Source organism: Electrona antarctica (assembly GCF_951216825.1).
Source record: "Electrona antarctica genome assembly, chromosome: 19".
NCBI classification, from domain to species: Eukaryota; Metazoa; Chordata; class Actinopteri; order Myctophiformes; family Myctophidae; genus Electrona; species Electrona antarctica.
The window spans coordinates 16,362,209-16,389,477 of record NC_136800.1 but is presented as its reverse complement, the minus strand read 5'-3'; the positions used below and the strand labels follow the sequence as shown (position 1 = coordinate 16,389,477).

At 44.4% G+C, this 27,269-nt stretch overlaps 1 protein-coding gene across 1 annotated transcript; it reads right to left on the bottom strand.

Annotated features, from left to right (window-relative positions):
- On the bottom strand, window positions 1-27,269 carry cfap57 (cilia and flagella associated protein 57; the record flags this gene model as incomplete). Its single annotated transcript, XM_079530251.1, has 22 exons — window positions 1-194; window positions 716-851; window positions 7,610-7,753; window positions 8,114-8,248; window positions 11,845-11,961; window positions 14,769-14,912; window positions 15,493-15,651; window positions 16,578-16,751; window positions 17,035-17,225; window positions 17,973-18,066; window positions 18,684-18,839; window positions 19,029-19,190; window positions 20,078-20,251; window positions 21,118-21,330; window positions 21,818-21,931; window positions 22,709-22,874; window positions 24,371-24,510; window positions 24,939-25,091; window positions 25,467-25,644; window positions 25,770-26,023; window positions 26,367-26,680; window positions 27,110-27,269. The coding sequence occupies 22 exons, from the start codon at window positions 27,267-27,269 to the stop codon at window positions 1-3; spliced, it is 3,672 nt and encodes a 1,223-aa protein (XP_079386377.1).

The window sequence follows — 27,269 nt, the reverse complement described above, 5'->3', positions numbered from 1 at the left end:
TCACCCAGTTAGAGCAGGCAGCTTAGTGATGGAGGAGGACGAGGAGGTGTGAGGCCTGACCATGAGGCTGTGGTTGTGCATCTCCTGCCGCAGCCTCTGTATCTCGGAGCGCTGCAGCTGAATGATCCGCTCTGCCTCCTGCTCAAAGTCCAGACGCACCACCACGTTTCCCTCCAGCTCCTTGGAGGCCGTGCCTGTGTGACCCATACAGATTAGAGTCATCGCCACTGTCTGCTGGACACCTACGTACAGTATGTCCCAAACCGTTACTTTTTTTCAGGAAATGCTCCAGTGCATTGACCAAAGTGCTGTATACAGATCAGAAGCATCCAATAATGGATATTATTTTGTCACAAGCTCTTGTAAATACTTATAATTTGGTTCAATATTTATCAAATTCCAAGACAAAAATAACGTGCTGAGCCAAACTGCAAATAAGGCAACTCACTTTTAAAATGCTCCAATTGTATTCACAGCATTAACAGACTGTTGCTCACAAATATCTTGAATCTGGTGGTAATTTTGCGTGTGCACCTTTTCTGCACTCAAAGTAAGATACTTTCTAAGACACAAATGACTGGAGTGAATGAGGACCATCAAGAGAGCCGGATCAATGACTGTATAATTCACAGTACTGGTTATTCACGGAGATCAGTCCGAGTTGTGAATTGCAACAGACATGTGTCATTTGAGTAAAGTCAAAGTAAAAGCTCACCTATGACTTCAGTGGAGTTGAGTTTTTTGGGCTTCTTGGTGACTTTTGTTTGGCTCTCATATTCGTGGACTTGGGTCCGTGCCATACGCAGCTCCTTGCGCAGTTCGTTGATTTCGTGAATCAGGGACACATTCTCCTGTGCGGAGAGGGCGACAGTTATTATGTTTTAAAGCAACAGAACAGGACTCATAATGAACATTATGCATGGTACTGTAGCAATTAAGTAGCCTCTGGCCCATAGGTCAGGAATCTCCCATTGCCTTAACATGAAGCGGACTGAAGTCATGTACTGTACAAGTACACCCCCTGAATAATGACGCTAGTATGTCGCAGGGATTTAATCCCCAATCTAACCCTTGATGCTGAGTGCCAAGCTGGGAGTCACTGGGTACCATTTTGACAGTCTTTGTTAGGACTCGGCTGGGGATTAAAACCCTGACCTCCCAGTGAGTTGGTATAGAGCAGTGGTTTCCAAACTTTTCAGGTCGAGACCAGATCTACAAGCACACAATGCGTCGCTTCACGCCGCGTTGCGAGCTTTAGATCGGCTATTTTCACTAAATCTTAATAATAACTTTTTTTTCATTTCAAATTTTCATTTATGGAATTTATGGAATGTGTTTGCTTGTTTTAAAATGTATAAAATGTAAAAATACAATGAGGGAAATACTTTTTATTTCTTTTGTAGGAAAAGAAAATGGGATTTTTACTCGACCCACAAATGGGTAATTAAAGGTATGCTAATAACGAGTACATCTGCAGTGGTTGGAGGTGGTCTCCCTACTCTTCCATTTAGAAATGTAGACCCTGGTGTCGGGGAGGACAGCTACTGGTTATTATTATTAAATATAGACCCTGGTGTCGGGGAGGACAGCTACTGGTTATTATTATTAAATATAGACCCTGGTGTCGGGGAGGACAGCTACTGGTTATTATTATTAAATGTAGACCCTGGTGTCGGGGAGGACAGCTACTGGTTATTATTATTAAATGTAGACCCTGGTGTCGGGTAGGACAGCTACTGGTTATTATTATTAAATGTAGACCCTGGTGTCGGGTAGGACAGCTACTGGTTATTATTATTAAATGTAGACCCTGGTGTCGGGTAGGACAGCTACTGGTTATTATTATTAAATGTAGACCCTGGTGTCGGGTAGGACAGCTACTGGTTATTATTATTAAATGTAGACCCTGGTGTCGGGGAGGACAGCTACTGGTTATTATTATTAAATGTAGACCCTGGTGTCGGGTAGGACAGCTACTGGTTATTATTATTAAATGTAGACCCTGGTGTCGGGTAGGACAGCTACTGGTTATTATTATTAAATGTAGACCCTGGTGTCGGGGAGGACAGCTACTGGTTATTATTATTAAATGTAGACCCTGGTGTCGGGTAGGACAGCTACTGGTTATTATTATTAAATGTAGACCCTGGTGTCGGGGAGGACAGCTACTGGTTATTATTATTAAATGTAGACCCTGGTGTCGGGTAGGACAGCTACTGGTTATTATTATTAAATGTGGACCCTGGTGTCGGGGAGGACAGCTACTGGTTATTATTATTAAATGTAGACCCTGGTGTCGGGGAGGACAGCTACTGGTTATTATTATTAAATGTAGACCCTGGTGTCGGGTAGGACAGCTACTGGTTATTATTATTAAATGTAGACCCTGGTGTCGGGGAGGACAGCTACTGGTTATTATTATTAAATGTAGACCCTGGTGTCGGGTAGGACAGCTACTGGTTATTATTGTCTCCACCAGGCCGAAGGCATGGGGAGAGAGTATGTTTTGCACTCCGTCCGTCCGTCCGTCCGTGTGTCCGTGTGTCCGTCCGTCCGTGTGTCCGTCCGTCTGTGAACAGCTAATCTCCGGCACCGTTAACCCGGTCGATGCCAAATTTTGCACACACACTCCCTGGATGCCAACGATGAACCTCTGCCCCAAAATGTCCAGAATGGCCTGTTATAGCGCCACCAGGAGGCCGCTTTGTGCAAAACAAGTTTTTGGACAGTACACCTACATATTTTGTCCAAACATCACGCAAATTGGTACACAGTCTCTCTAGAGCCATTCAACGAAACGGGTCTTTCAGATTTCTCAGACTCCATCCTGATTGGCTAAGATTGGCTTCCAAAGTTTGCAGGAGTGCTCAGTTTCAAACAAAATGCTGCAAATCATGAACACATCATGTCATTTCCGTGAAATTGTGCACGCACATTCCCACTAGGCAGAGGTAGAAATGCCCCATGAACATTTTCAACTCAGCCTCATGGTGGCGCTATAACTGGCCGAAAAGTGTTTTTACCTCTAACTGCACGGATCTGTGAATAACTTTGTATGCCAACTCCCTAGAGGCCAAGGAAAAACCTTTGCCTGGAATGTTTCACATCTGCTCTTTATAGCGCCACCAGGAGGCCGACATATGTAAAACACATTTTCTAATATTACTCCTTCAGATTGTATCCAAATTTCACGCAAATCGGTACACATGCTCTCCATAGTCATGTGATCAAGACGGGTTTGTTTGATTTCTCATAATCCACCCTCATTGGCTACGATTGGCTCCTAAACCTTTCAGGAGTAGCCCGCTTTGTACCCGTTTTGTACAAATCGCCACAACTACTCAACGCAGCGTCCGATTGTGCTGAAACTGTGCATGCATATTCCCACTAGGCTTTGGAAGAAATGCCACTTGACCGTTTTCAAATCAGCCTCATGGTGGCGCTACAACAGGCCAAGCCGCGACACACACACACACACACAACACACACACACGTTTATATTGCTCCTAAACATTTTGCCAAACATCACACACACACACTCCTATCCTCCTGGTGGAGACCTGTGCCCAGAAGGGCACTTTTTCTAGTTATTAAATGTAGACCCTGGTGTCGGGTAGGACAGCTACTGGTTATTATTATTAAATGTAGACCCTGGTGTCGGGGAGGACAGCTACTGGTTATTATTATTAAATGTAGACCCTGGTGTCGGGTAGGACAGCTACTGGTTATTATTATTAAATGTGGACCCTGGTGTCGGGGAGGACAGCTACTGGTTATTATTATTAAATGTAGACCCTGGTGTCGGGGAGGACAGCTACTGGTTATTATTATTAAATGTAGACCCTGGTGTCGGGTAGGACAGCTACTGGTTATTATTATTAAATGTAGACCCTGGTGTCGGGTAGGACAGCTACTGGTTATTATTGTCTCCACCAGGCCGAAGGCATGGGGAGAGAGTATGTTTTGCACTCCGTCCGTCCGTCCGTGTGTCCGTGTGTCCGTGTGTCCGTCCGTCCGTGTGTCCGTCCGTCTGTGAACAGCTAATCTCCGGCACCGTTAACCCGGTCGATGCCAAATTTTGCACACACACTCCCTGGATGCCAACGATGAACCTCTGCCCCAAAATTTCCAGAATGGCCTGTTATAGCGCCACCAGGAGGCCGCTTTGTGCAAAACAAGTTTTTGGACAGTACACCTACATATTTTGTCCAAACATCACGCAAATTGGTACACAGTCTCTCTAGAGCCATTCAACGAAACGTGTCTTTCAGATTTCTCAGACTCCATCCTGATTGGCTAAGATTGGCTTCCAAAGTTTGCAGGAGTGCTCGGTTTCAAACAAAATGCTGCAAATCATGAACACATCATGTCATTTCCGTGAAATTGTGCACGCACATTCCCACTAGGCAGAGGTAGAAATGCCCCATGAACATTTTCAACTCAGCCTCATGGTGGCGCTATAACTGGCCGAAAAGTGTTTTTACCTCTAACTGCACGGATCTGTGAATAACTTTGTATGCCAACTCCCTAGAGGCCAAGGAAAAACCTTTGCCTGGAATGTTTCACATCTGCTCTTTATAGCGCCACCAGGAGGCCGACATATGTAAAACACATTTTCTAATATTACTCCTTCAGATTGTATCCAAATTTCACGCAAATCGGTACACATGCTCTCCATAGTCATGTGATCAAGACGGGTTTGTTTGATTTCTCATAATCCACCCTCATTGGCTACGATTGGCTCCTAAACTTTTCAGGAGTAGCCCGCTTTGTACCCGTTTTGTACAAATCGCCACAACTACTCAACGCAGCGTCCGATTGTGCTGAAACTGTGCATGCATATTCCCACTAGGATTTGGAAGAAATGCCACTTGACCGTTTTCAAATCAGCCTCATGGTGGCGCTACAACAGGCCAAGCCGCGACACACACACACACACACAACACACACACACGTTTATATTGCTCCTAAACATTTTGCCAAACATCACACACACACACTCCTATCCTCCTGGTGGAGACCTGTGCCCAGAAGGGCACTTTTTCTAGTTATTAAATGTAGACCCTGGTGTCGGGTAGGACAGCTACTGGTTATTATTATTAAATGTAGACCCTGGTGTCGGGAGGACAGCTACTGGTTGTTATTATTATTAAATGTGGACCCTGGTGTCGGGTAGGACAGCTACTGGTTATTATTATTAAATGTGGACCCTGGTGTCGGGGAGGACAGCTACTGGTTATTATTATTAAATGTAGACCCTGGTGTCGGGGAGGACAGCTACTGGTTATTATTATTAAATGTAGACCCTGGTGTCGGGTAGGACAGCTACTGGTTATTATTATTAAATGTAGACCCTCGTGTCGGGTAGGACAGCTACTGGTTATTATTATTAAATGTAGACCCTGGTGTCGGGTAGGACAGCTACTGGTTATTATTATTAAATGTAGACCCTGGTGTCGGGTAGGACAGCTACTGGTTATTATTATTAAATGTAGACCCTGGTGTCGGGGAGGACAGCTACTGGTTATTATTATTAAATGTAGACCCTGGTGTCGGGTAGGACAGCTACTGGTTATTATTATTAAATGTAGACCCTGGTGTCGGGTAGGACAGCTACTGGTTATTATTATTAAATGTAGACCCTGGTGTCGGGGAGGACAGCTACTGGTTATTATTATTAAATGTAGACCCTGGTGTCGGGGAGGACAGCTACTGGTTATTATTATTAAATGTGGACCCTGGTGTCGGGTAGGACAGCTACTGGTTATTATTATTAAATGTGGACCCTGGTGTCGGGGAGGACAGCTACTGGTTATTATTATTAAATGTAGACCCTGGTGTCGGGGAGGACAGCTACTGGTTATTATTATTAAATGTAGACCCTGGTGTCGGGGAGGACAGCTACTGGTTATTATTATTAAATGTAGACCCTGGTGTCGGGTAGGACAGCTACTGGTTATTATTATTAAATGTAGACCCTGGTGTCGGGTAGGACAGCTACTGGTTATTATTATTAAATGTGGACCCTGGTGTCGGGTAGGACAGCTACTGGTTATTATTATTAAATGTGGACCCTGGTGTCGGGGAGGACAGCTACTGGTTATTATTATTAAATGTGGACCCTGGTGTCGGGGAGGACAGCTACTGGTTATTATTATTAAATGTGGACCCTGGTGTCGGGTAGGACAGCTACTGGTTATTATTATTAAATGTGGACCCTGGTGTCGGGTAGGACAGCTACTGGTTATTATTATTAAATGTGGACCCTGGTGTCGGGTAGGACAGCTACTGGTTATTATTATTAAATGTGGACCCTGGTGTCGGGTAGGACAGCTACTGGTTATTATTATTAAATGTGGACCCTGGTGTCGGGTAGGACAGCTACTGGTTATTATTATTAAACGTAGACCCTGGTGTCGGGTAGGACAGCTACTGGTTATTATTATTAAACGTAGACCCTGGTGTCGGGTAGGACAGCTACTGGTTATTATTATTAAACGTAGACCCTGGTGTCGGGGAGGACAGCTACTGGTTATTATTATTAAACGTAGACCCTGGTGTCGGGGAGGACAGCTACTGGTTATTATTATTAAACGTAGACCCCGGTGTCGGGGAGGACAGCTACTGGTTATTATTATTAAATGTAGACCCCGGTGTCGGGGAGGACAGCTACTGGTTATTATTATTAAATGTAGACCCCGGTGTCGGGGAGGACAGCTACTGGTTATTATTATTAAATGTAGACCCTGGTGTCGGGGAGGACAGCTACTGGTTATTATTATTAAATGTAGACCCTGGTGTCGGGGAGGACAGCTACTGGTTATTATTATTAAATGTAGACCCTGGTGTCGGGGAGGACAGCTACTGGTTATTATTATTAAATGTAGACCCTGGTGTCGGGTAGGACAGCTACTGGTTATTATTATTAAATGTAGACCCTGGTGTCGGGGAGGACAGCTACTGGTTATTATTATTAAATGTAGACCCTGGTGTCGGGGAGGACAGCTACTGGTTATTATTATTAAATGTAGACCCTGGTGTCGGGGAGGACAGCTACTGGTTATTATTATTAAATGTAGACCCTGGTGTCGGGTAGGACAGCTACTGCTTATTATTATTCATTACAATGCCAATACAATTAAACAGATCAGTGCACTGGATTACCAGTTTTATTGTAGTTTGGGAGACAGAGACATGCATGGCTCAGGGGTAGAGTGGCTGGATGGTAACCGCAATGCTGCCAGTTCGAACCCAGCTCCCCCAGAGTTAGTGTCGAAGTGTCCTTGAGCAAGACACTGAACCCCTAATTGCTCCTGATGTGTTGGTTGGTGCCTTGCATGGTTTCCTCCGCCATGTATGGGTGAATGTAATGCACAATCGTCAATCTATGTAAAGCACCTTGGATAAAGGCGCTATATAAATGCACCATTTACCTCTGTAATGTTAAACCTTTTCTTAGAATAGTTTCACCCAGACGGGGTGAGGTGCTTAAAGATGATCACTTCATATACAATGGTAGCCATCGTAAGAAATCTTCCGTCATCCATTCCAAAATGCTTCTGTATCTTCTATGGCTTAAATGGACGTAGAATATTTGGCTGTGCCGTACCTTCATGAGTTTAACTTTGTCTTTGCGCTGGACCTCAGAGTCTTTGGCTAGCTTCGCCTTCAGAGAGGCCAAGTTCCTTTCCAGGTGCTCCCGCTGACGAGACCCCTCCATCTGGACATCTGTGTCTACGGCCACTTTCTCAACCTGGGAAAAGGTTGAGAAAGACACATGCACACGCACACACCCACACACACCCCCACACACACACACACACACACACACACACACACACACACACACACCCACACACACACACAATTATATTTCACTCTGTACAAATAGCGTATGGTCATTTTTTGACCAAGTGTTTGACTGTACTCTGTTGCTGTTTACATTTCTAAATACCTCTGAATGTATTCAAACAATCAATCAATTACTACTACTACTACTACTACTACTACAACTACTTGTGAGGACATCAACATTTGTAACCTTAAGAAACATAGGTTATTCAGAAAACTGTCATGATTTAGAAGACATTTGTGTCAATGGGTTAACACGCACCCCGTCACTCTGCTGCACGTGCCGTTCGTGGAGCTCCCATATACTGCCCTTGAGTTTCTTTGGTTCCTGTATGAAGGCTATACAGTTGTGGAGCTCTGCCTTGAACCGGCCAACATAGGCCTCTGTGTCCTTCAACTGAGCAGAGAATGGGGGACACACATGAATAGTATTACTTGGATGGACATAAACCTTTTAAACCTGAATTCAAATAATATATATTATTCTTTAGCCTTGACAATACACCATACAAAAATAACTCCATTCCATTCACCCTCAGCTTGGAAAAAGCAGTACAATAACAGCATTTCTATGTATACATAGGACACAAATGCAGTTCCCAGGATTCTCCAGTGTCTCTGTAACATCCTTTCTTCAGGACTATACATATGGCATCAAGTCAACACTTAACAGGGACAAAGGGCTCGACAGTAGTAGTACCTTCATACTCAATAAACACATTAGCTCCGTAGTGAAAAGCAACTATTTTCAATTACTGTTGGCCAAGGTCAAACCATATCTTCCACCTTCAGCTGGAGATGGCAATACACGCTTTTATATCATCCAGACTGGACTATTGTAACTCCCTCTTCTCCGGCATTGACCAGGCATCCATGGCTGAGGGAAGTAGGGGTGCTGGGGGGGCTGTAGCACCCCCTCCCCCCAGGCACAGCCCCCCCTCGAACAGGAGGGGAAGAAAAAAAAAAGATAAATAAATATGCTGTATCACAGTATTGGCACCTTATCCTGGTGAATTGCCTGTGTCAGTTCGTTCATATAACTTGCGTGTGGAGAGGGAAAGTAAAGGCCACGTTTGCGAGTGAAAATGCGCTAAAATGCGCGTGCATGATGCGCGTGCACGCGCATTTTTGCGGCGCGCACTGCGCGCGCGCACCCCCTACTAGACGCTCAGCCCCTGCGAGTGTAAAGTACTTCCCGCGGGCCTGCAGGCATCATGAACTCAAGCGCCTGCAGTTGGTGCAAAATGCAGCTGCTCGCCTCCTCACCGGCACAAAAAAACTGCACTGGCTCCCTGTTACTTTTAGAATAGATTTTAAGATTCTTTTATTTACTTATAAATCCCTGCATGGCCTGGCCCCTTCATATTTAACAGAACTTTTGGTCCCTTACACTCCACAAAGGGCGCTGAGGTCAGCAGACAAGCTGCTCCTGGAGGCTCACAAGATGAACCTAAGGAGTAGGGGCGACCGTGCCTTTGCTGCTGCTGCTCCTAGGCTCTGGAATAGTCTGCCCTTTATTATAAAAAATGCAAACTCTGTTGAGTCTTTTAAGTCACTTCTTAAAACACACTTCTATAGAGCGTCGCAGTCCCGCCTCCTACCCTGGACCAGGAAATGAAACCCAATGCATTTTTCCCATAGACATTTCTTAAAGTATTTATTTAAAGACGGTTACGCCGCGGACAAAGCCAACTCGAGTCGTGACAACTCATGACAACACAAACAATATTTTGGACCAAACAAATAATTACAAAGAAGAAAAACAACAAAAAAGTGTTGTAACCTGCCGTTTTTTTCTTCTTTCTAATTATTTGTTTGGTCCAAAATATTGTTTGTGTTGTCATGAGTTGTCACGACTCGAGTTGGCTTTGTCCGCGGCGTAACCGTCTTTAAATAAATACTTTAAGAAATGTCTATGAGGAAAATGCATTGGGTTTCATTTCCTGGTCCAGGGTAGGAGGCGGGACTGCGACGCTCTATTCTTTGGCTTTTAAACGCACCTAATGTTTATGTTTTGTTTATTGCACTCTTGTTATTGTGGCATTCATTATTGATGTTTTTGTTTTTGTTATTGTGGTATTAATTGTTGATGTTTTTGTCTCACCCTGTACTTTGCACTTTGGTCAATCTTGCTTGTTTTAAATGTGCTTCATAAATAAAGTTTGATTTGATTTGATTTGGCACCAACTTTGAAGAGGCAGTATTGCATCGTTTAAAAATATTTTATGAATTTCCTTAATAACATATATTTTTCATTTCCTGAAAAAAAATATTTTTTCAGGAGCATCATGTAGGCCTCCATTTCCTTCAACTGCGGCAGAGAATGGAACACACACATGAATAGAGATGTGAATGAGCAATATGATGAATGATTAATACAAAGACTGAAGGCTAAGGCATTCAGACTAACGTGCCCCTTTATGTCGCATAAAACATATTGTATGGATCGTGTAGAGAAAGGGATCTTATGATTAATACTTATGTCATGAGCAGCAGCATTCAGCCCACTGCTATTTCTGTCTAAGGAATGTATTTGATGTGGGTTTGTTTGTTGGTTTTGTTGTCTTTGCAGCTATTGCGTTATACTTTTTAATAAAAACTAATTTGAACCACCGGTAAAGGTGTGAACATCACTTTGGCGGATGTACAATCATTTTAACCACTTCATCCATTTATACGTTGGCTATTCAAAAATAGCAGTTCTAAAACTTAGTCCCAATACTTGATTCTGATTGGCTGGTTACCGTCACGTGACCGGTGTAAATTTCACCGATAACCCACACCTTCAATCACTTTATATCATTCGCAGCTGATTCCGCATCTCTGTAGCTGTACTGGGGAAGGTGAGCGCTTGATTGCCTTACAAACCCATGCCGTATTGTGGCAGCGGTGGCCGAACGGATAGCGGCGCGGTCTTGATACCGGAAGGTTCCTAGTTCGAATCAGCCGTCCGACACGTTAAAATTACCACCGCTGAAGTGCCCTTGAACAAGGCATTGAACCACTACGATGAAATGTGTTCTATGAGCAGGGCCTGGCTGGAAACAAGTTCTTGAGCTTAGCCCAGATACCCTGGGTAAATATAGATTTCATTTCATTTCATTTCCGTGCGGGCGTCTAAGCACCGCCCGGCTCATATGACTGTGAATGTGTGGCTCCAGGCAGCCCCGTAAAGACATCAAGCGCTATTCTCCGGTCACATATCCTACTTGCCGAGCACAACAAGGAACAAAGTGATGTGGCTCGCTCTGGTGGCGCAAAGCGTAGCTACTCGAGGCCCCAGCTTACCGGGTATTTTAAAATGGCTGGGAGGGTAGAAGACCCTCGGCTGCGCCTCGGGTCTGCCTACGCCCCCAGCCATTGTAAAATACCCGGTAACCTGAGACCTCTCGTGGCTTATTGCTTAAATATATAAGCAGCATGTCACTTCGTGCCCTTGTACATCTGCTTTTTGAGGGGCGCTAGCCCATCCAATATCCAGCTTTTGATGTGTGTCCACAAACTTTGTCCTACACAAACATTAAATTCCCATTGACAATGAAAGGAGAATCTTACGTCATAGTGTCTGAGCAAATAGACATGGGCAGTATTATGCGTGTCTTAAGTAGTCAATGCTGTTTGGCCACTCAGAATAGCCAAATGGCATTGATCACGCCTCCAGGTCTTAAGTTAAGTAATAAGACCTGGTACTTAAGACACGCATAATACTGTACTATATAGTGTCTATTTTACGTCATGATGATCTACGATGATAAGAACTTCACACGGGTGTGATTTTTTTGGAGTTTGAAGAGTTTGAGTCAAAAACATATCAATTTGGGTGGTTCTCAAAAACATTGAGAATCACTGGTCTACAGAACACTACCTGCCGGCCGTCAGAAATTATTCTGGTGCCTAAAAGTGTTTGGAGAACCAGAGATTCTTCTCACCCTCTGCATCTCCTTGAGGGTGGTGTACTCACCCTCTGCATCTCCTTGAGGGTGGTGTACTCACCCTCTGCATCTCCTTGCGCATCTCCTTGTCGGTGGTGCTGAGTCGGAGTCGCAGCTCAGACACGGTCAGCTCCAGCTGCGTGTTCTTCTTATGGAAGTCTTCCAGCTCCGCCTCCATCTGACACACAAACCAAAACCCACCTCGTATGATCATGTGGGTTTGAACTCAAATCATTTGATCTACAGCAGCAACATCTTTCATCTCAAACTTCTTTTTTACACATCACAGTTCCATCGACGACGAAGTACATGCTCCATCATTTCCAAAATGTAAAACATAAAACCTCCACTGGTTGCCGGTGCGATTTAGAATTTTAAAACACTTTTATTTGTTTACAAAGCCCTGAACGGACTAGCCCCCGCCTACATCTCTGACCTGGTAAATGACCTGTCGCAGCCCCTAGGCCAGGGCCTTCTCTGTCACAGCCCCTCTTCTTTTAAAGAGAGAAAGTTACAGGTATGATGTGTGCGATATATAAAGTGCTAGATTATCATAATGACAGTAATCCTAAATTATATTCTATCATATTCAAGGGCTTTTGGAGAGAAATTAGACTCCTGCAGTGTGTGTGTGTGTGTGTGTGTGTGTGTGTGTGTGTGTGTGTGTGTGTGTGTGTGTGTGTGTGTGTGTGTGTGTGTGTGTGTGTGTATGTGTGTGTGTGTGTGTGTGTGTGTGTGTGTGTGTGTGTGTGCAGTGTGTGTGTGTGTGTGTGTGTGTATTTTCAGCTAGTGCTCGTTGACGCTCGTTCTGTCAAATAGGTCTATTCTAAGGTTATAGCATATACTTGTATAGACATATATCACCCTGTGCTCATACTGTGCACAAATGTATTAGCCTATCTTTGTGTTTGAACTTTGAACACAAAATGCATTTGTAGAATCCAAAAACATTTGCGCTTTGCGCGCACGCTGTGCGGCCCTCCACACACAATCATTCTACAGTTGTGGCCCCCGACCTAATCTAGTTGAATACCCCTGCCCTAGGCTATGGAACACCATCCCCTACACTATTAGAACGTTATTCCGACCAGTTCCTTTCCCCTCCATCAGGCGCCCCGGCTGGCCAGGGGGAGATAGTTTAGAGACCAGGATTACTGCAAGTTTTTTGTGAGGGTACTACCTACCCTATGGCAGGGGTTCTCAACGTTTTTGGCCGGGGACCCCCGAAATGCTTTGGCAATGTCTCGGGACCCCCGCCCCGCCCCGCCCCCTCCCGACCCCCAATATAAATTGACTGCTACAATAACCTTAATAATAGTGACAATACACCATAAATAAATACTGAAACCAGATATACACATAGTACATGTATGCACGTACTATGTGTACTATATGTAAACTCTTCATTTCCACTTTCCAGCCATTCAGTTGCAAAAAAGAAATCACACCCGTGTGAACTGAGTGGTGTAAGGTCTTATATAGCCTGTCTGACGTAATGAAATCATGTCTGACGTAATGAAATCACACCCGGGTGAACAGGGTGAACATAGCAACCATGCTAATTTTTTCTGCACAGAAAAAAAACCCTGTTCACCCGGGTGACCATAGCAACCATGCTCATTTTTTGCGCACTAACAAAGCCAGTTGTAGGAGTGGTTTACACCACTCAAAAAATTTAAAATAATTTGGGGACCCCCCAAAATAATTTGGGGACCCCCCGAGGGGTCGTGACCCACGGGTTGAGAACCCCTGCCCTAGGGGACACGGGGAGAACATGCAAACTCCACACAGAAAGGCCCTTGGTATATGGGCACTGATGACACGGAGGAGAGACTACTCCCCCCAGCGCCCTTTCTTTTTTCTTTACTTTTATTTATAGGTATTAAAAACCTTAAATTGTCATTTCACTTGCATCTGGGAACCCCCCAAAACCATGTGGAGCCCCCCCTAGGGGTCCCGACCCACAGGTTGAGAACCACTGAGCTAGAGCACACTTCTGCTCTTATGAGGCAGGGAGACCTTGACGATACACACCATGGTGTGTCTTGGTATACTAATCGTGTGTACAATTACATTATTATTTGCAGCCAAGCTTTTTGACCAAATGTATGACGAACAACATCACACAAGGCCACCGACATCAATAGATCTGTCATTTTCCAAGAAGAATTATATCAAATGTGTTACCAAGGCCAAGGTGCTATGAGATGAAAGGAAAAGGAAAAAGGATCAGCTCATCCTCAAGGACAGTTATCAGTTAACAGTTAACAGTGTTATCAGGTCCTTTAAACTTTAAGTTTAAAGGATGACTTTAAAACTGATGACTTTAAAAATCATCTGATAAAGACCTGCGTCGAGCAACTAGGCCCTATATGGTTTCGTGCCTATATGCGCATGCACTTCCAGGGTCAACAACCAACATGCACTTTTCACTTCATGGTCAACGTGCTCAAAGACACTTCGACACAAACTCTGGGGGAGCCCGGGTTCGAACTGGGACCCATCCGGTCACTCTACCCCTGAGCCACTGCCACCCCACTGACGACGTTAAGACCAAGTAGGAGGTGTTATAAACAATAAAAACTTGTGACTGTCATTTCTACTATTTATATTTATATTGTATAATTTATATTATATCTATTATGTATTATTCTTTCCTTCGTTCTTGCATGGTAATTATAACTGACCATTATTAATAATGAATACTAATACTGGCTAACTCATGATTTTGTGAATCAAATGCTGCTTTCATGTCAGTGTGGTTTTATAATGTCACATTACAACACTGACACATTTCTACATAATTTCTAAGTCATACTAAACATTGTATCGTGTTCAAAATCAAATTATGGATCCACATGGGAACGGTGTGAGAAGCGATAGAGAATGCTCTCAAAATGCATTAAAACGCATAGATTGAACCGATACAGGTCGATATGGTTTCAAACTAGCACTGGTGGTTGTTACTGTACACGTCACACACACCTCGTGGATCTGCTCCTTGCGCTCTTTTATTTCCTGTTCACGAGGTTCTATCTTCTTCTTGAGCTCGCTGATCTTGTAGTCGAGGACAAATTTGAATTTCTCCAGCTCCTGGTTCCTCTTCTTCAGCTCGTAGATTCTCTGCTCCTGTAGTAATTGGGCCGATGGAAGGAATGGAAGTAAGGACTAAAACGTAGTTACGATTGTTTTAATATACATTTGCTTCTCTGTTCTGACATTCAGCAAATGGACAGTCCTGCTGGGTATCGAACCTGGGACTCACTGATCAGCCATGTGGTATGCGCCCTAACCACTTGGCCCTACATCTCTGTTTCTCTCTATCTCTGTACATTTTTAGCAGTAAACCCCAGCAGCTGCAAATGTTCATTAGCTCTTCTTAGTTGTTGCAAAGATCCAAATTTATAGTATATACTATTTGAGGAGAGAGAAAGAGAGACAGATGTGGAATTCTCCACCTCGCATGCTCGCTTCGGGTGAAAAGCAGACTGGGGAGCAAACATGATACTATGGTTTGTGCGTATTTGATTGCTCCTTCAAACTGGCGGTATAATGACACACTTCACTTTGCTCCACAGTTAACCTTCCAATTGTATGAACATGACGACAGACAGACAGACAGACAGACAGACAGACAGACAGACAGACAGACAGACAGACAGACAGACAGACAGACAATGATCACAGAGTCATGCTGCGGTGAGCCCACCTTGTCCTGAATAGCCTCGTCTCTCTCAGAGATCTCCTTCTTGAGGCCCTGGATGTCTCTCTCCAGGGAGTGGATCAGGTCGTGGAGCTTCTTCTGCTCGTGTTTTAGCTTGACAATATCAGAGCACCTGTCGTCTATCTCCTTCTGCAAGCTGGCCAGCTGTGGTCACCACCCAGTGGTACATATATGTCCCACCACACACACAGACCCAGAAGATTAAGTGGAGATGGGGTGGGGTGTTCAGGAGAGACAGAGATAGAGAGAAGGGTCAGTAGGTTATAGGTCAGGGGTTTCCATATTTTCCATGACAATGAATGGTTGATTCTTAACTACTACCAACACAGCAAGGCTAGTATTTTCTAGTTGAGTTAATTATTTTTTTAAACTCACTGAGCCACTCACTGAGTGTTAACTTAATATCACTATTTTGGATTTCTGTTTATTTCCTCTTCTCTTATTTTCTTTTCTTACAGTAGCCAAATTCTTTTTACAACTTTTTCTCCCCAATTTAGTCATTATGCAGCTAATCGATTCCTCCCCACACACATTTCTGTGTTGTCAATACTGTTGTATCCTACGGACGGACTCACCTGCCAGTGAGAAGCCCCCACCAGGACACTCCCCGCTGACAGGCCCGTAGGAGTACGTGCAATGACCAATATAACCTTACCTCCCACCCTCCAACACCAATTGCCAATTGTGTTCGTGTAGACGCTAGATAAAGCCAGGGATTTGCAGCACGGTAGATTTGAACCCACAACCTTTGTGGCGGTGGGCAGGGACCACTGTGCCACCCGAGCGCTTTGATTTCTGTTTAGTACTTGAATGAGCTTGTAGATCTGGTATTTTCCTTCATGCTTACATATCAACTTAAACCCCTCTAAAGTCTAGACCTGGTAAATTGGACCCGAGTTGGCTTTGCACAAGTCTTTTGTATACAATGTCCACTGATCCCAAATCAATTTGTCAAAAACAGCCGACGCGACACGTTGTGAGCTTGTAGTTGTGCTGTTTTTGGCTGTTCCCGCCAGAATATGGATGCTAGATGATTCATTGTGAATGAGGAGAGCTCTCATCATCCTCACCTTTTTGGTAATGATGCCCTTCTCTCCACGGAGGTTCAGGTTGGTCTCCTCCTCGGCGTGGAGCCTCTTCTCATATGCCACGCGCATGTCGTGAATCTCCCGGTCGGCGTCCTCCTCCGCCTGCTTCTTCATCTCCTCAAACTCACGCGTTTGCTGCCTCGCCTCGTCTTGGCCCTGCAAAGAGGCGCAGCAGATCAGTGGTGGAAAGTAACTATAGCATCCTTTACTCAAGTACTAACACTTAAGTACAAGGGCACATTTATCCTGTAATTGCCTTTGTCCATTTTTCAATGATCACAGAGGCGTGATATAGTTGCGTTAACTTTTTAACTTATTTGACATTTTTAGTTACTTACGTATATTTACTTATTTAGACGGTATTATTATTACAAAACAACGAACGAGTATAAATGAGGCATTCCACTTCACACACTGACATATTCCCTGGTAGACCTACCTGTCCCAGGAGCAGCTCTTTCTCCTGCAGCTTGGCTTGGTAGAACAGCGTCAGCTCCTCCAGGGCTCGCTCCCGGCTCTCTGCCATGGCTGCCAGCTGCCTCTGGTAGTCGTCCTGCATGTTCTGACTCTTCTGTCGCAGCTCGTGGCTCTTCTCATACTCCAGCAGGAGCTTCTGGTCGTTAGATGACTCTAAGAGACGCGCATCAAGGGATAAATACATAGATAGTGTGTGTGTGTGTGTGTGTGTGTGTGTGTGTGTGTGTGTGTGTGTGTGTGTGTGTGTGTGTGTGTGTGTGTGTGTGTGTGTGTGTGTGTGTGTGTGTGTGAGAGAGAGAGAGAAAGAGAGAAAGAGAGAGAGAGAGAGAGAGAGAGAGAGAGAGAGAGAGAGTTTGAGAATAAAACATCACACACTGAAAATAGCAGGCCTACAAGCTCTGAGCTTGTTTGCTGCAAGCTTTGCTACAAACTGTGAGCTTGTAGGTCTGCTATTTTCGTCACGTCTCATGCGACAAAGCATGAATCAGGCGTATTAAGAGGGACGTTTTGAAATATATCAAAAATAAAATATATTTATGAAAATGTATTGAAAATGTTCATTTTCACCCATTTGTTTGGCCAATTTTTTGTTTAGCTTGAAACATGCTATGCTATACTGTAGTGAATTGTCAAATTTTGTCATTTTTTTTTGAGGGACGCTAGCCCCTCCTACATCCAGCTTTTGGTTACCGTCCACAAACCTCGTCTTAAACAAACATTAAATTCCCATTGACAATGAATGGAGAATTTTACGTCATAGTGTCTGAGCAAATAGGCCTAGTGTCTATTTTACGTCATGGTGATGTATGATGATAAGAAGAGCACCCCTCACTTCACACGGGTGTGATTTTTTCTTTTCAAGGTGTACCAATGATTTGAGTGCAAAAAGGTTTCTCTTGCCTAAATCCCGCATCTCTCTTGAGAATTTCTCCATTAGGTCTTGGAGGGCTGCCTGGTGAGTCAGATCCCGCTTTTCCCTCTCAGTCTTCAGGGACTAGAGTGATATAATAGAAGAAGCATACAAAATAGTGCTTTCATATATTTTTTTCATTTCGGCAATTCGGCAGGTTTCCGACGTCATCGGTGTATGAATGTGTGTGTGAATGGGTGAATGTAATGCACAATCTATGTAAAGTGCCTTGGATAAAGGCGCTATATAAATGCACCATTTACCATTTGCAGTGAGTGAAATCGAAAACTATGCCTATGCCACTGCGTCATGAAATCCTCCCCAAAGGTAACTGTACCTAAGTGCTTTGGGAGCTTGAATCATCACTGTACTGCTAAAAGCCACAGCGGGGGTGGATATGTTCAGTATCTGTAGGGCTGTATTGATTATTTTCTTAGAGATTTATTTATTTATTTTTTGCTTTTTCTACCTTTTATTAATAGGTTGAAAGTAGACTGACAGGAAACGGGGAGAGATGGGGTGATGACACGCGGCAAAGGCAGTCGGGAATAGATTTTTACCAAATTGACTAAACTGATTAGTCTGATTAACCACTTCAGCACTACTGACCGGAGTCCCCGATGGACTATACTAGGCCACCTCCTTTTTGCCCTCTACATCAAATATCTTAGCCAAAACACCAATCTACAAGCTCAGTGCACCTGATTCTTGGCCTTGAGCGACTCCATCTCCTGAATGAACTTCTCAGAGAGTTCCTTGATCTTCTCCTTGTGGTTCATGTCCTTCAGGCGTAGCTGGTATTCATTCTCCATCCTCAGCTCCTCCACACGCGTGTTCAACTCCAGCATGTTTTGGTTCTGGCAGAGTGACACGGACACGGACAGGCGTCAGACGTCGAGGAGATAGTTTCAACTACCTTATTTTTACACACATGTATTTAAAAACTTTTTAAAGATCCACAGAAACCCTGAGACAGACAGACGGACGGACGGACGGACGGACGGACGGACGGACGGACGGACGGACGGACAGACAGACAGACAGACCTTCTCCTCCAGGTCAGACTTGGTGATGAGGATCTCCTCGGTGTAGACAAGCTCCTTGTCTCTCCGGAGGCTGCGAGCCTCCTTGTCCATGATCTTCCACACCAGCAGGCAGCCGTCTTCCGATGCCGTGAGAAGGAACTGGTCGTCAAATGTGATCGCCATCTGGGGGGAGAAAAATACACGCGTTATGAAAAAACACAAACAGTTAGAATATGGAAATAAGAGGTTTCTGCCTGACAGTAATGATATGTAGACACACTTTAAATGAACACTGAGGATTTCACTATGCAGACACTATTTACTAATTAAGACCTGGTGATGGGAGAACTAGTGATGGGAGATTAATCGGCAAACACATCGGTATCGGCCGATCCTAGTTGTTTTTAGATTAATCGGCATCGGTTCGATTAATCAATCAGACCGATTAATTAATCGGTCCGATTATTCGGTCTGTCTTTACTGATAAACAAGCCCAAAGTAACAGCTTGAACAGATCTACAAGCTCACAATATTAAATATAAAAGGTATTAAAGTTAAATCTGACTTGCCTAAGCCTGCAGTGCAGATACGCTGTTACACGTATATTTTTCAGAATGGACAAAATTATTATAATTTTTTAATACAGAATGAGATCATATCGACATCGGTAATATCGGTTATCGGCCATAATAGCAATTAATTATATCGGATATCGATATCGGCCAAAATATCTCATCGGCACATCCCTATTTTAAACTAGCTGTTGAAAAATAGCAGATATAGAAGTTCATACGAGCTCATAGATCTGCTATTTTTGAAAAATCATGAAAATGTGTGCAAATCTTTGAATAATATGTTCTTTCACAGCGAACGTTTTTAGCTCAAATATTTGCTTCTGGGGGGTCCCTGGAACGAAATATTTTCAGATGTGGGTCCACGGCCAAATACAGATAATTCTGGGGGTCCTTAGCATGAAAACGTTTGAGCACCACTGATACGTTTTTCAGAAAACTGTCAGGATTTAGAAGACATTTTGTAGAATCTGGTTTCAGGTCTTAAAGGGTTCCCACCTTGGTAATGGCCCCACAGTGGGCCTGGTACTCCACCCAGCTCTTCTGGAGAGGTACAGGGTTGGTGATGGCCCTGACGGTGCCGCTGGAGGTCCCTGTGAAGATAGCCCTGCCGGAGCGGGACATGGTTATGGTGGTGTGGGCAACCTCGTCCCCAGGAACCTCCCTCACTATCTGTGAATGGAGAATAGTGGGACTGTGTCATTTTCAACCTGTATTATAAGTACATTATGTATTGTGTATTATACATACAGTATGTGTTGTACTATATGTGCATATCCTCCGCATACAGCACGTACTACACGTACAGCACATGCATTACGTGCACGGTATGTTTGTTGGCTTTCACTACTTTGCTGAAGTCAGTTGTGTCAGTGTGTTGTCTTAATAAATTAAAAACTGTTAATAAATACTTTATTAACAGTTTGAAAAAAGAGCCACGGTGGCACCGATTTATACAAAATAATGCTAAAAGGATAACCCAAATAAGCTCTCAGGGCTTCTTTCCATTAGGTCCCTGTAATTCATCGAGACATTTAAAGATATAGCTGAATGTATGGCCAATGAAATTAACTTCAACTTGAGTTTCTCTCTAATAAAGAGGAACAGAACTTACAGTACACTCTAAACGCAGCAGTGTGCAGACACCTTTACTCAAATGAATACTCAAACAATTGGAACATTTTCCACATGTACTGTATGAGCGCACTACATGTCGCATTGTTGACCCTTGTAGGTCAGCTATTTTTGCTATTTGCGATAGGACCAAGTATAGGGGCTTAACCTGGTTTAATGAACACTAACCAGGAAGCGTTCAGAATGACTGGGAGAGGTAAAGCCTTTAGCGTCTTTAATAACACTAAAGGCCTATTCATATACTCACCAAAAACTACAACATAACGTCACGCCGCGGTGGTCACTGCTCACACAAACACATCTCTCTGTTTTTACTAACCACCGGTGGTCACCTTATCACCTAAAACTGGAGTCTGAATAGGCCTTAAGCGAGGGACAGACAAGGGAGACATCCTGGGTCCCACCTGACTGTTGTGGATCTCCTTCAGGGTGAGGTCCGTCCCCACGGCGAAGATGCTCTTGGCGTCCGAAGACACGGCCACGCCCGTGTAGCTGCAGGTCTTGAGGACGCTCTCCGACTCGCGCTTGCCGCTCAGCGTGTTCCACTCGTACACTGCGCCGTCCATGCCGCACGACACCAGGCGGCTGTCGTCCAGGCTCCACACCACAGACCGCACCTGCCGCCGGTCAACAGAGCAAACAATTGGGCTCAATGGCACTGTTTGATAGTGTGTAACGATGCTAAAACTGGAGTGAAATGTTGTCTCGTATTGACTTTTGTATTGACAAACGTGTGGATTAGGCTAGCGCCTCGTTCGGTGGTGCCTCACGTGGCTCAAGACCACCAGAGACGGCGTGCCTCCGTCATGGTCAGGGTCACAAAAAACAATCGCTCCCTAACGTGTCAGTAGTTTCACTTCCGCGTTTCCTAGTTTGTCTGATTATCACATATTGGCTCTATTCCAAGCTTCTGATCACGGACATATTCTTGATTATAGGCTGATAACATTCGAAGCGGGTGCATCATCTCATATCATTGCGCATGGACGTTCAGTCTCTCAGATAAAGCAGGTGATGGTCATCGTATCAGGGATATCAATATGCTTATGTAGATGAGTGTTGCACACTGGGTCAAGCAGATCTATATGCGATGTGAATGCTCACCTTCCCATTATGGCCCTTCAGATTGAGGATGTTCATGAAGGTGGTGACAGAGTAGATGTGGATGACATTTCCATTGACAGCGGCAAACATGTGACCACCATGACTAAAAGCACACTGGAGGAGAGATGGACAAACCAATGGCAATGTAAACTATTTTTTCTCATGCCAATAAAGCTCAGAGAGAGAGAGAGAGAGAGAGAGAGAGAGAGAGAGAGAGAGAGAGCGTGCATGTGAGCGTGCGTGCATGTGAGCGTGCGTGCGTGCGTGCATGCGTGAGTGGGAGACAGAGAGAGAGAGCATGCGTGCGTTCGTGTGAGTGAGTGGGAGACAGAGAGAGAGAGAGAGAGAGAGTGTGTGTGCGTGTGAGTGAGAGATGGACAAACCACAGTGTTGGCAATGTAAACTATGTTCTCTCATTCCAATAAAGCCCAGAGAGAGAGAGAGCATGCATGCTGAGTGAGTGAGTGAGTGAGTGAGTGAGTGAGTGAGTGAGTGAGTGAGTGAGTGAGTGAGTGAGTGAGTGTGTGTGAGTGAGTGAGTGTGTGAGTGAGTGAGTGAGTGAGTGAGTGAGTGAGTTCACTGCTCTAGTGATTTCTTAAGGCTCAAGGTTCCTCAGACCCAGACTGTGACTGTATTTTTGTGTATTGTAACCTCGGCTACGTTGAAAATGAGGGCTTGCCCTCAACTGTATTTCCGAGTATAAATAAAGGTGAGAGTGAGTGAGTGAGTGAGTGAGTGAGTGAGTGAGTGAGTGAGTGAGTGAGTGAGTGAATGGGAGACAGAGCGAGAGAGAGAGAGAGAGAGGGGCATTCTCTCCAAATGCCCTTGAGTATGATTAAGGATTAGAGATTCCAGCCTTACTCACACACCTCTGGCGCTCTTATACGGTACCTCTCGACAGCCGCGCACAGTGAACTCCTTGAAGGGCTGGATGTCATCGATGAGGAGGTTCATCAGCCTGAGCTTGTCAGAGAAACCCACCAGGATGTGCAGGCCGCTGGGGTGCATGGCCACGCTGTACGCCTCCTCCTGGAACTCTTTATACAGCTCCAACACACTGACCACAGACGCAACACACTGTATAAGGCATTGGTTCTCAAACTTTTTCATGTCAAGGACCCCCAAATTGACACTTGAAGATTTTTACAGCTCTAGCAGTGACTCTCAACCATTTTATTTTCAGGGATCCCTAGTTTGACTTGCATTAGGCTACGGAGTACAGACCCCCATTTAATGGCATCTCTGGGACCCCAATTTATATTGTAAAATCAACGTAAATTTAACTCAGAGTGTACAAATGGATAATTTACCTGTTAGGGTCCATTTGGGTCCATTTGTACACTCTTTGAGTTACAGCCCATTTGGTTACTAACTATCGTTTAGCTGGGTACTCCCTGGAACTCCCTCAAGGAACCCTGGGGGTCCCCGAACCCCAGACCCCACTTTGAAAACCACTAGTATAAGGCGTCTTCCTGGAACTATTAACAGAGCTTCAACACACTGATCATCACAAACACAACGCACAGTGAACCTCAGAGTTAGATCACCTAACCTAAAGACGCAATTCCAAATAGAAGAAATTGTGGATCGTAACGCAATGAGTTGTGAGACTGTAGATCCACTAATTTCGCTATTTCTTTGGAGGGTGAGAAAAGAAAATGTTTGAAAATGTTTGCTTATAATGACCTGCCCAAAATAAGGGTGTCAGGTTATCTTGGTTAGGTTGTCAAGTGGTTAATAAATGTACTGTACGGAATGGACAAGAACACGCACATCTATAACATGTGTCACATGACACGCAGATGGACGGGCACGGATTCAGTTGGGGAGAATATGCATAAAATAACTGAATTTGAGGTTAAATGTGAACATTAGGGCATGGCAACTGCCATCCCCGGAGACCCCAAATGATGCCCCTGGTAGACCCATGGATATTTACTCGTTGTGAGTCGTGACCCATAAAGATGGGGCCATGACCCACAAATGGGCAGTGGTGTAAAGTAATTAAATACATGTAATATTGTACTTAAGTACAATTTTAAGGTATTTTTACTTTCTTCAGTATTTACAATTTTCAATACTTTTACCCCACTCAGAGGAACAGAGCTCCGCTACAATATGAAAACTTTAGTTTTCTAGATAATTTGTAGATTTTATTATTATTATTATTATTATTATTATTATTATTACAAAACACACTAACCACTTCAGCCCTATATGTTGGCCATTTGAAAATAGCAAACAATAGCAGATCCAATCACAATGCATTGCATTGCTATTTTCAAAATATTTGTATACATTTTAAACTTTTACTTTTTGTACTTAAAGTATAAGTACATTTTGAATACTGGACTTTTACTTGTAACAGAGTAGGCCTATTCCTGCATTGTGGCATTGATGCTTTTACTTTTTTTTTACATTTTATTTGAACATTAGTGAGGATCAATTATATGAAGATAGGTTGAAAAGCGGTGTAGTGATCCTTTAAGTAAAACATTTGAGTACTTCGTCCACCACTGCCAATGAACCAAAAAGGTTTGTGCCGGTTCTTACTTGGTCTCAAAGTTCCATATTCGCACGGAGCGGTCCAGGGAGCAGGTGGCCATGAGGGGTTTACGGATACAGATGGACAAGCCAGTGATGGGCTTGGAGTGAAAGGAGTGGGACAGGAACTCAAAATGTGCTTGCTCCCCCTAGTGGACAATGTTCACAGGTGCAAGTCAGGGAAAAAGAAAACTCAGAATTTGCAGAATCTTGGCTAATAAAGAGACACTTTGAGGAGTAGCGAAAGTCAGCTCTTACAAAAACACTGAGCTCAACCAGAAATCTTGGCACATACACAACACACCTAACGAAGGAAGGAAACAACAAAGAATTCAGGAAGCAAAGACAAAGGGAAATGATGGATGTTACAAAAGGATGGTACAAAGGTGTGGAACGAGTAGGGAAGGAAGCCAAGTGAATGACTGAAATCGGGGTGAAGTTTAGACTAGTGACATGATCTGACATCACCTGGAGACATTCATTTTGCTATGGAGGAGACTAGGAGAGACAGCAGAAATGTTGGTGTGGTGGTTATGTATTTCTGGTTGTGTGGCGGCAGACAGTTTCAGGTCTCTACCTTGCTTATCTCAGCAGAGGACAGCGTGACGCTGTAGAGCTGACCTCGCTCTGTGCTGATGGCCAGGGTCTCCTCTGAGGGGCTGATGCACATGGTAGCGACCATCTGGTCCACCGCACGCCACGGCTCACTGCTGCAAGGGTCTTCTGGGATCTGACACACAGTGGTGCGTAGTAACAAATCAAACTATATCTGTACTTATCTTGAGTATGCTTTTATTTTTGGAAGCTTATGACTTTTACTCCACCACATTTCAAAGACAAAATATTGTACTTCTCTTCCACTACATTCCTAAGAAGGAACTCCCATGGGACCCAAATAAAACTATGGATAATTTCTATAGGCCTATTTCAAAGCATTGATATTTAAAAGAAAATGTACTTTGTAATCTGTACTTTTGAATACTTGAGTGAGTGGCAGCAACTGTCACCTGTAGTTAAGTAATATTTGAACCACAAGTATCTTTATACCACTGTATAACTATAAGTTAGTCCTTCATGCCTCATTAGAAAACAGACAGATGTTTACCCTGATCACTCTGGTCTTTCTGTAGTTGTCCTTATCTTCAGTCTTCTCAAACAGACAGACGGTGCCGGGACCAGCAGAGCAGGCAAAGCCCTTGGAGTAGGACAGGATGGCAGTGACCCGGGGTGCGGCGGCACTGCCCTCCACCTTGGTTTCCATTATCTTCTTCCTCTCTCTTTGCCTGTGTAGTGAGGTAAGAGATTCATTCATGTGGAAGCAGTCTTCTTCTCCTGTATAAACTTCCACCACTGGTGGACAGGAACTAAGTACGAGATACACGACCGTGACATGACCCGACTCCCGAACCTGTCAGATTCCTGTTGCTTGCCAGTGACGTCAATCTCCCAGCGCGGGTCACCGGACTCAAACACCAGCAGCCTGCCCGTGTCGGTGCCGGCGATCACCTGCTCCACCGTCGTCCAGGCGTGGCACAGGAAGTTGATGGCGTCCACCTTGGGGAAGTTCCCCTGCTTCAGAGCGCCCTCGGTGTGGCGGAACAACTTGAACACGCCACTGCCGCTCACACAAAGCTGAGTGTTGTCATACGGATTGAAGCTGACCTGACATCAATATGATTAAAGTGGTGTATGTATTAATACTTTCAGTAGGAGTACGGTATATTATTTCCATATTGATGTCCATTATGTATTTTGTATTTCAATAGTGTACAACACATACAACATTCATGTACAACATTGAAACACATGCATACATTGATTGTATGCTTGACTCCTTTGCACATTGAACTGATAAACCATAACAAGCATAGAAATGCCTTTGTGTGTGTGTGTGTGTGTGTGTGTGTGTGTGTGCGTGCGTGCGTGCGTGCGTGCGTGCGTGCGTGCGTGCGTGCAACATGCGAGAGTGTATTCCTGTACGTTTGGACACCTGCCATCCATATACCTGTGTTACAGGACAGATGGAGCTGGTGGTCTTGACTGTTGCCACGACTCTCTGTTTCTCCCACAGCCAAAGGATGAGTGTCCACTCTGGGCCCCCCGCCTGGCCGATCAGGTACTTGGAGTCGGGGGAGAAAGCCATGCACACAAACTCTTCCATGGGAAGGTCTCCTCCGGTCAGCACCTTCCTCTTTCTGCCCTGTTCGTGCTGCAGGTCGTACACGGTGATGGTGGCTCTCTCGCCACGCTCTGACACGGCCAGGTAACGCCGGTTGGCGCTGATGGCGAGGGCATCCATGCCCTGGCTCTTCTCTGTGCCTGGAAAGAACACCATGAAAACAAAAAGCCTCAAGGACAAGATATTTTAAATCCTGAGGGATTGAGGTTTGCAAATCACTGTGGCTATAGATGTGTAATGGTTGACTCAACATTTAGATATTTCATATTAATTTCATTACATGTCCCCCCCCCCCCCCCCCCTCCCCAACACGAACTGCATAAAAACGAATTTCACCCACTGTTTTACTTGTAAAGCTGTGATAAGACAATACAGTTGATTCTGATTCTGATTAATAATAATAATGAACTTCAAAACTCATGGTTGCTATTATAGCATTAGCATAGATCTTGATCCAGGTGTAGCTCTGGTCCATAGCCCTAATGCCCTTTGCTGTCGTTGAAGGCATTAGAGCCATGGACCAGAGCTAAGCCAGGTGAGGATGTTAGAGAACAAGTGGCTAGACCTACCTGGAATAAATGTCTGCCATCTCTGGTCGATGTTGTAGCGCACACAATTGTTCCCACAGGGGAAGACCACCGTTTGCTCGTCGAAGAAACACAGATTATTAGTTACACCTGTCCGCAAACCGAAGATGAAGTTGGACTGGGCGAGCACAGTGGCCGTCAT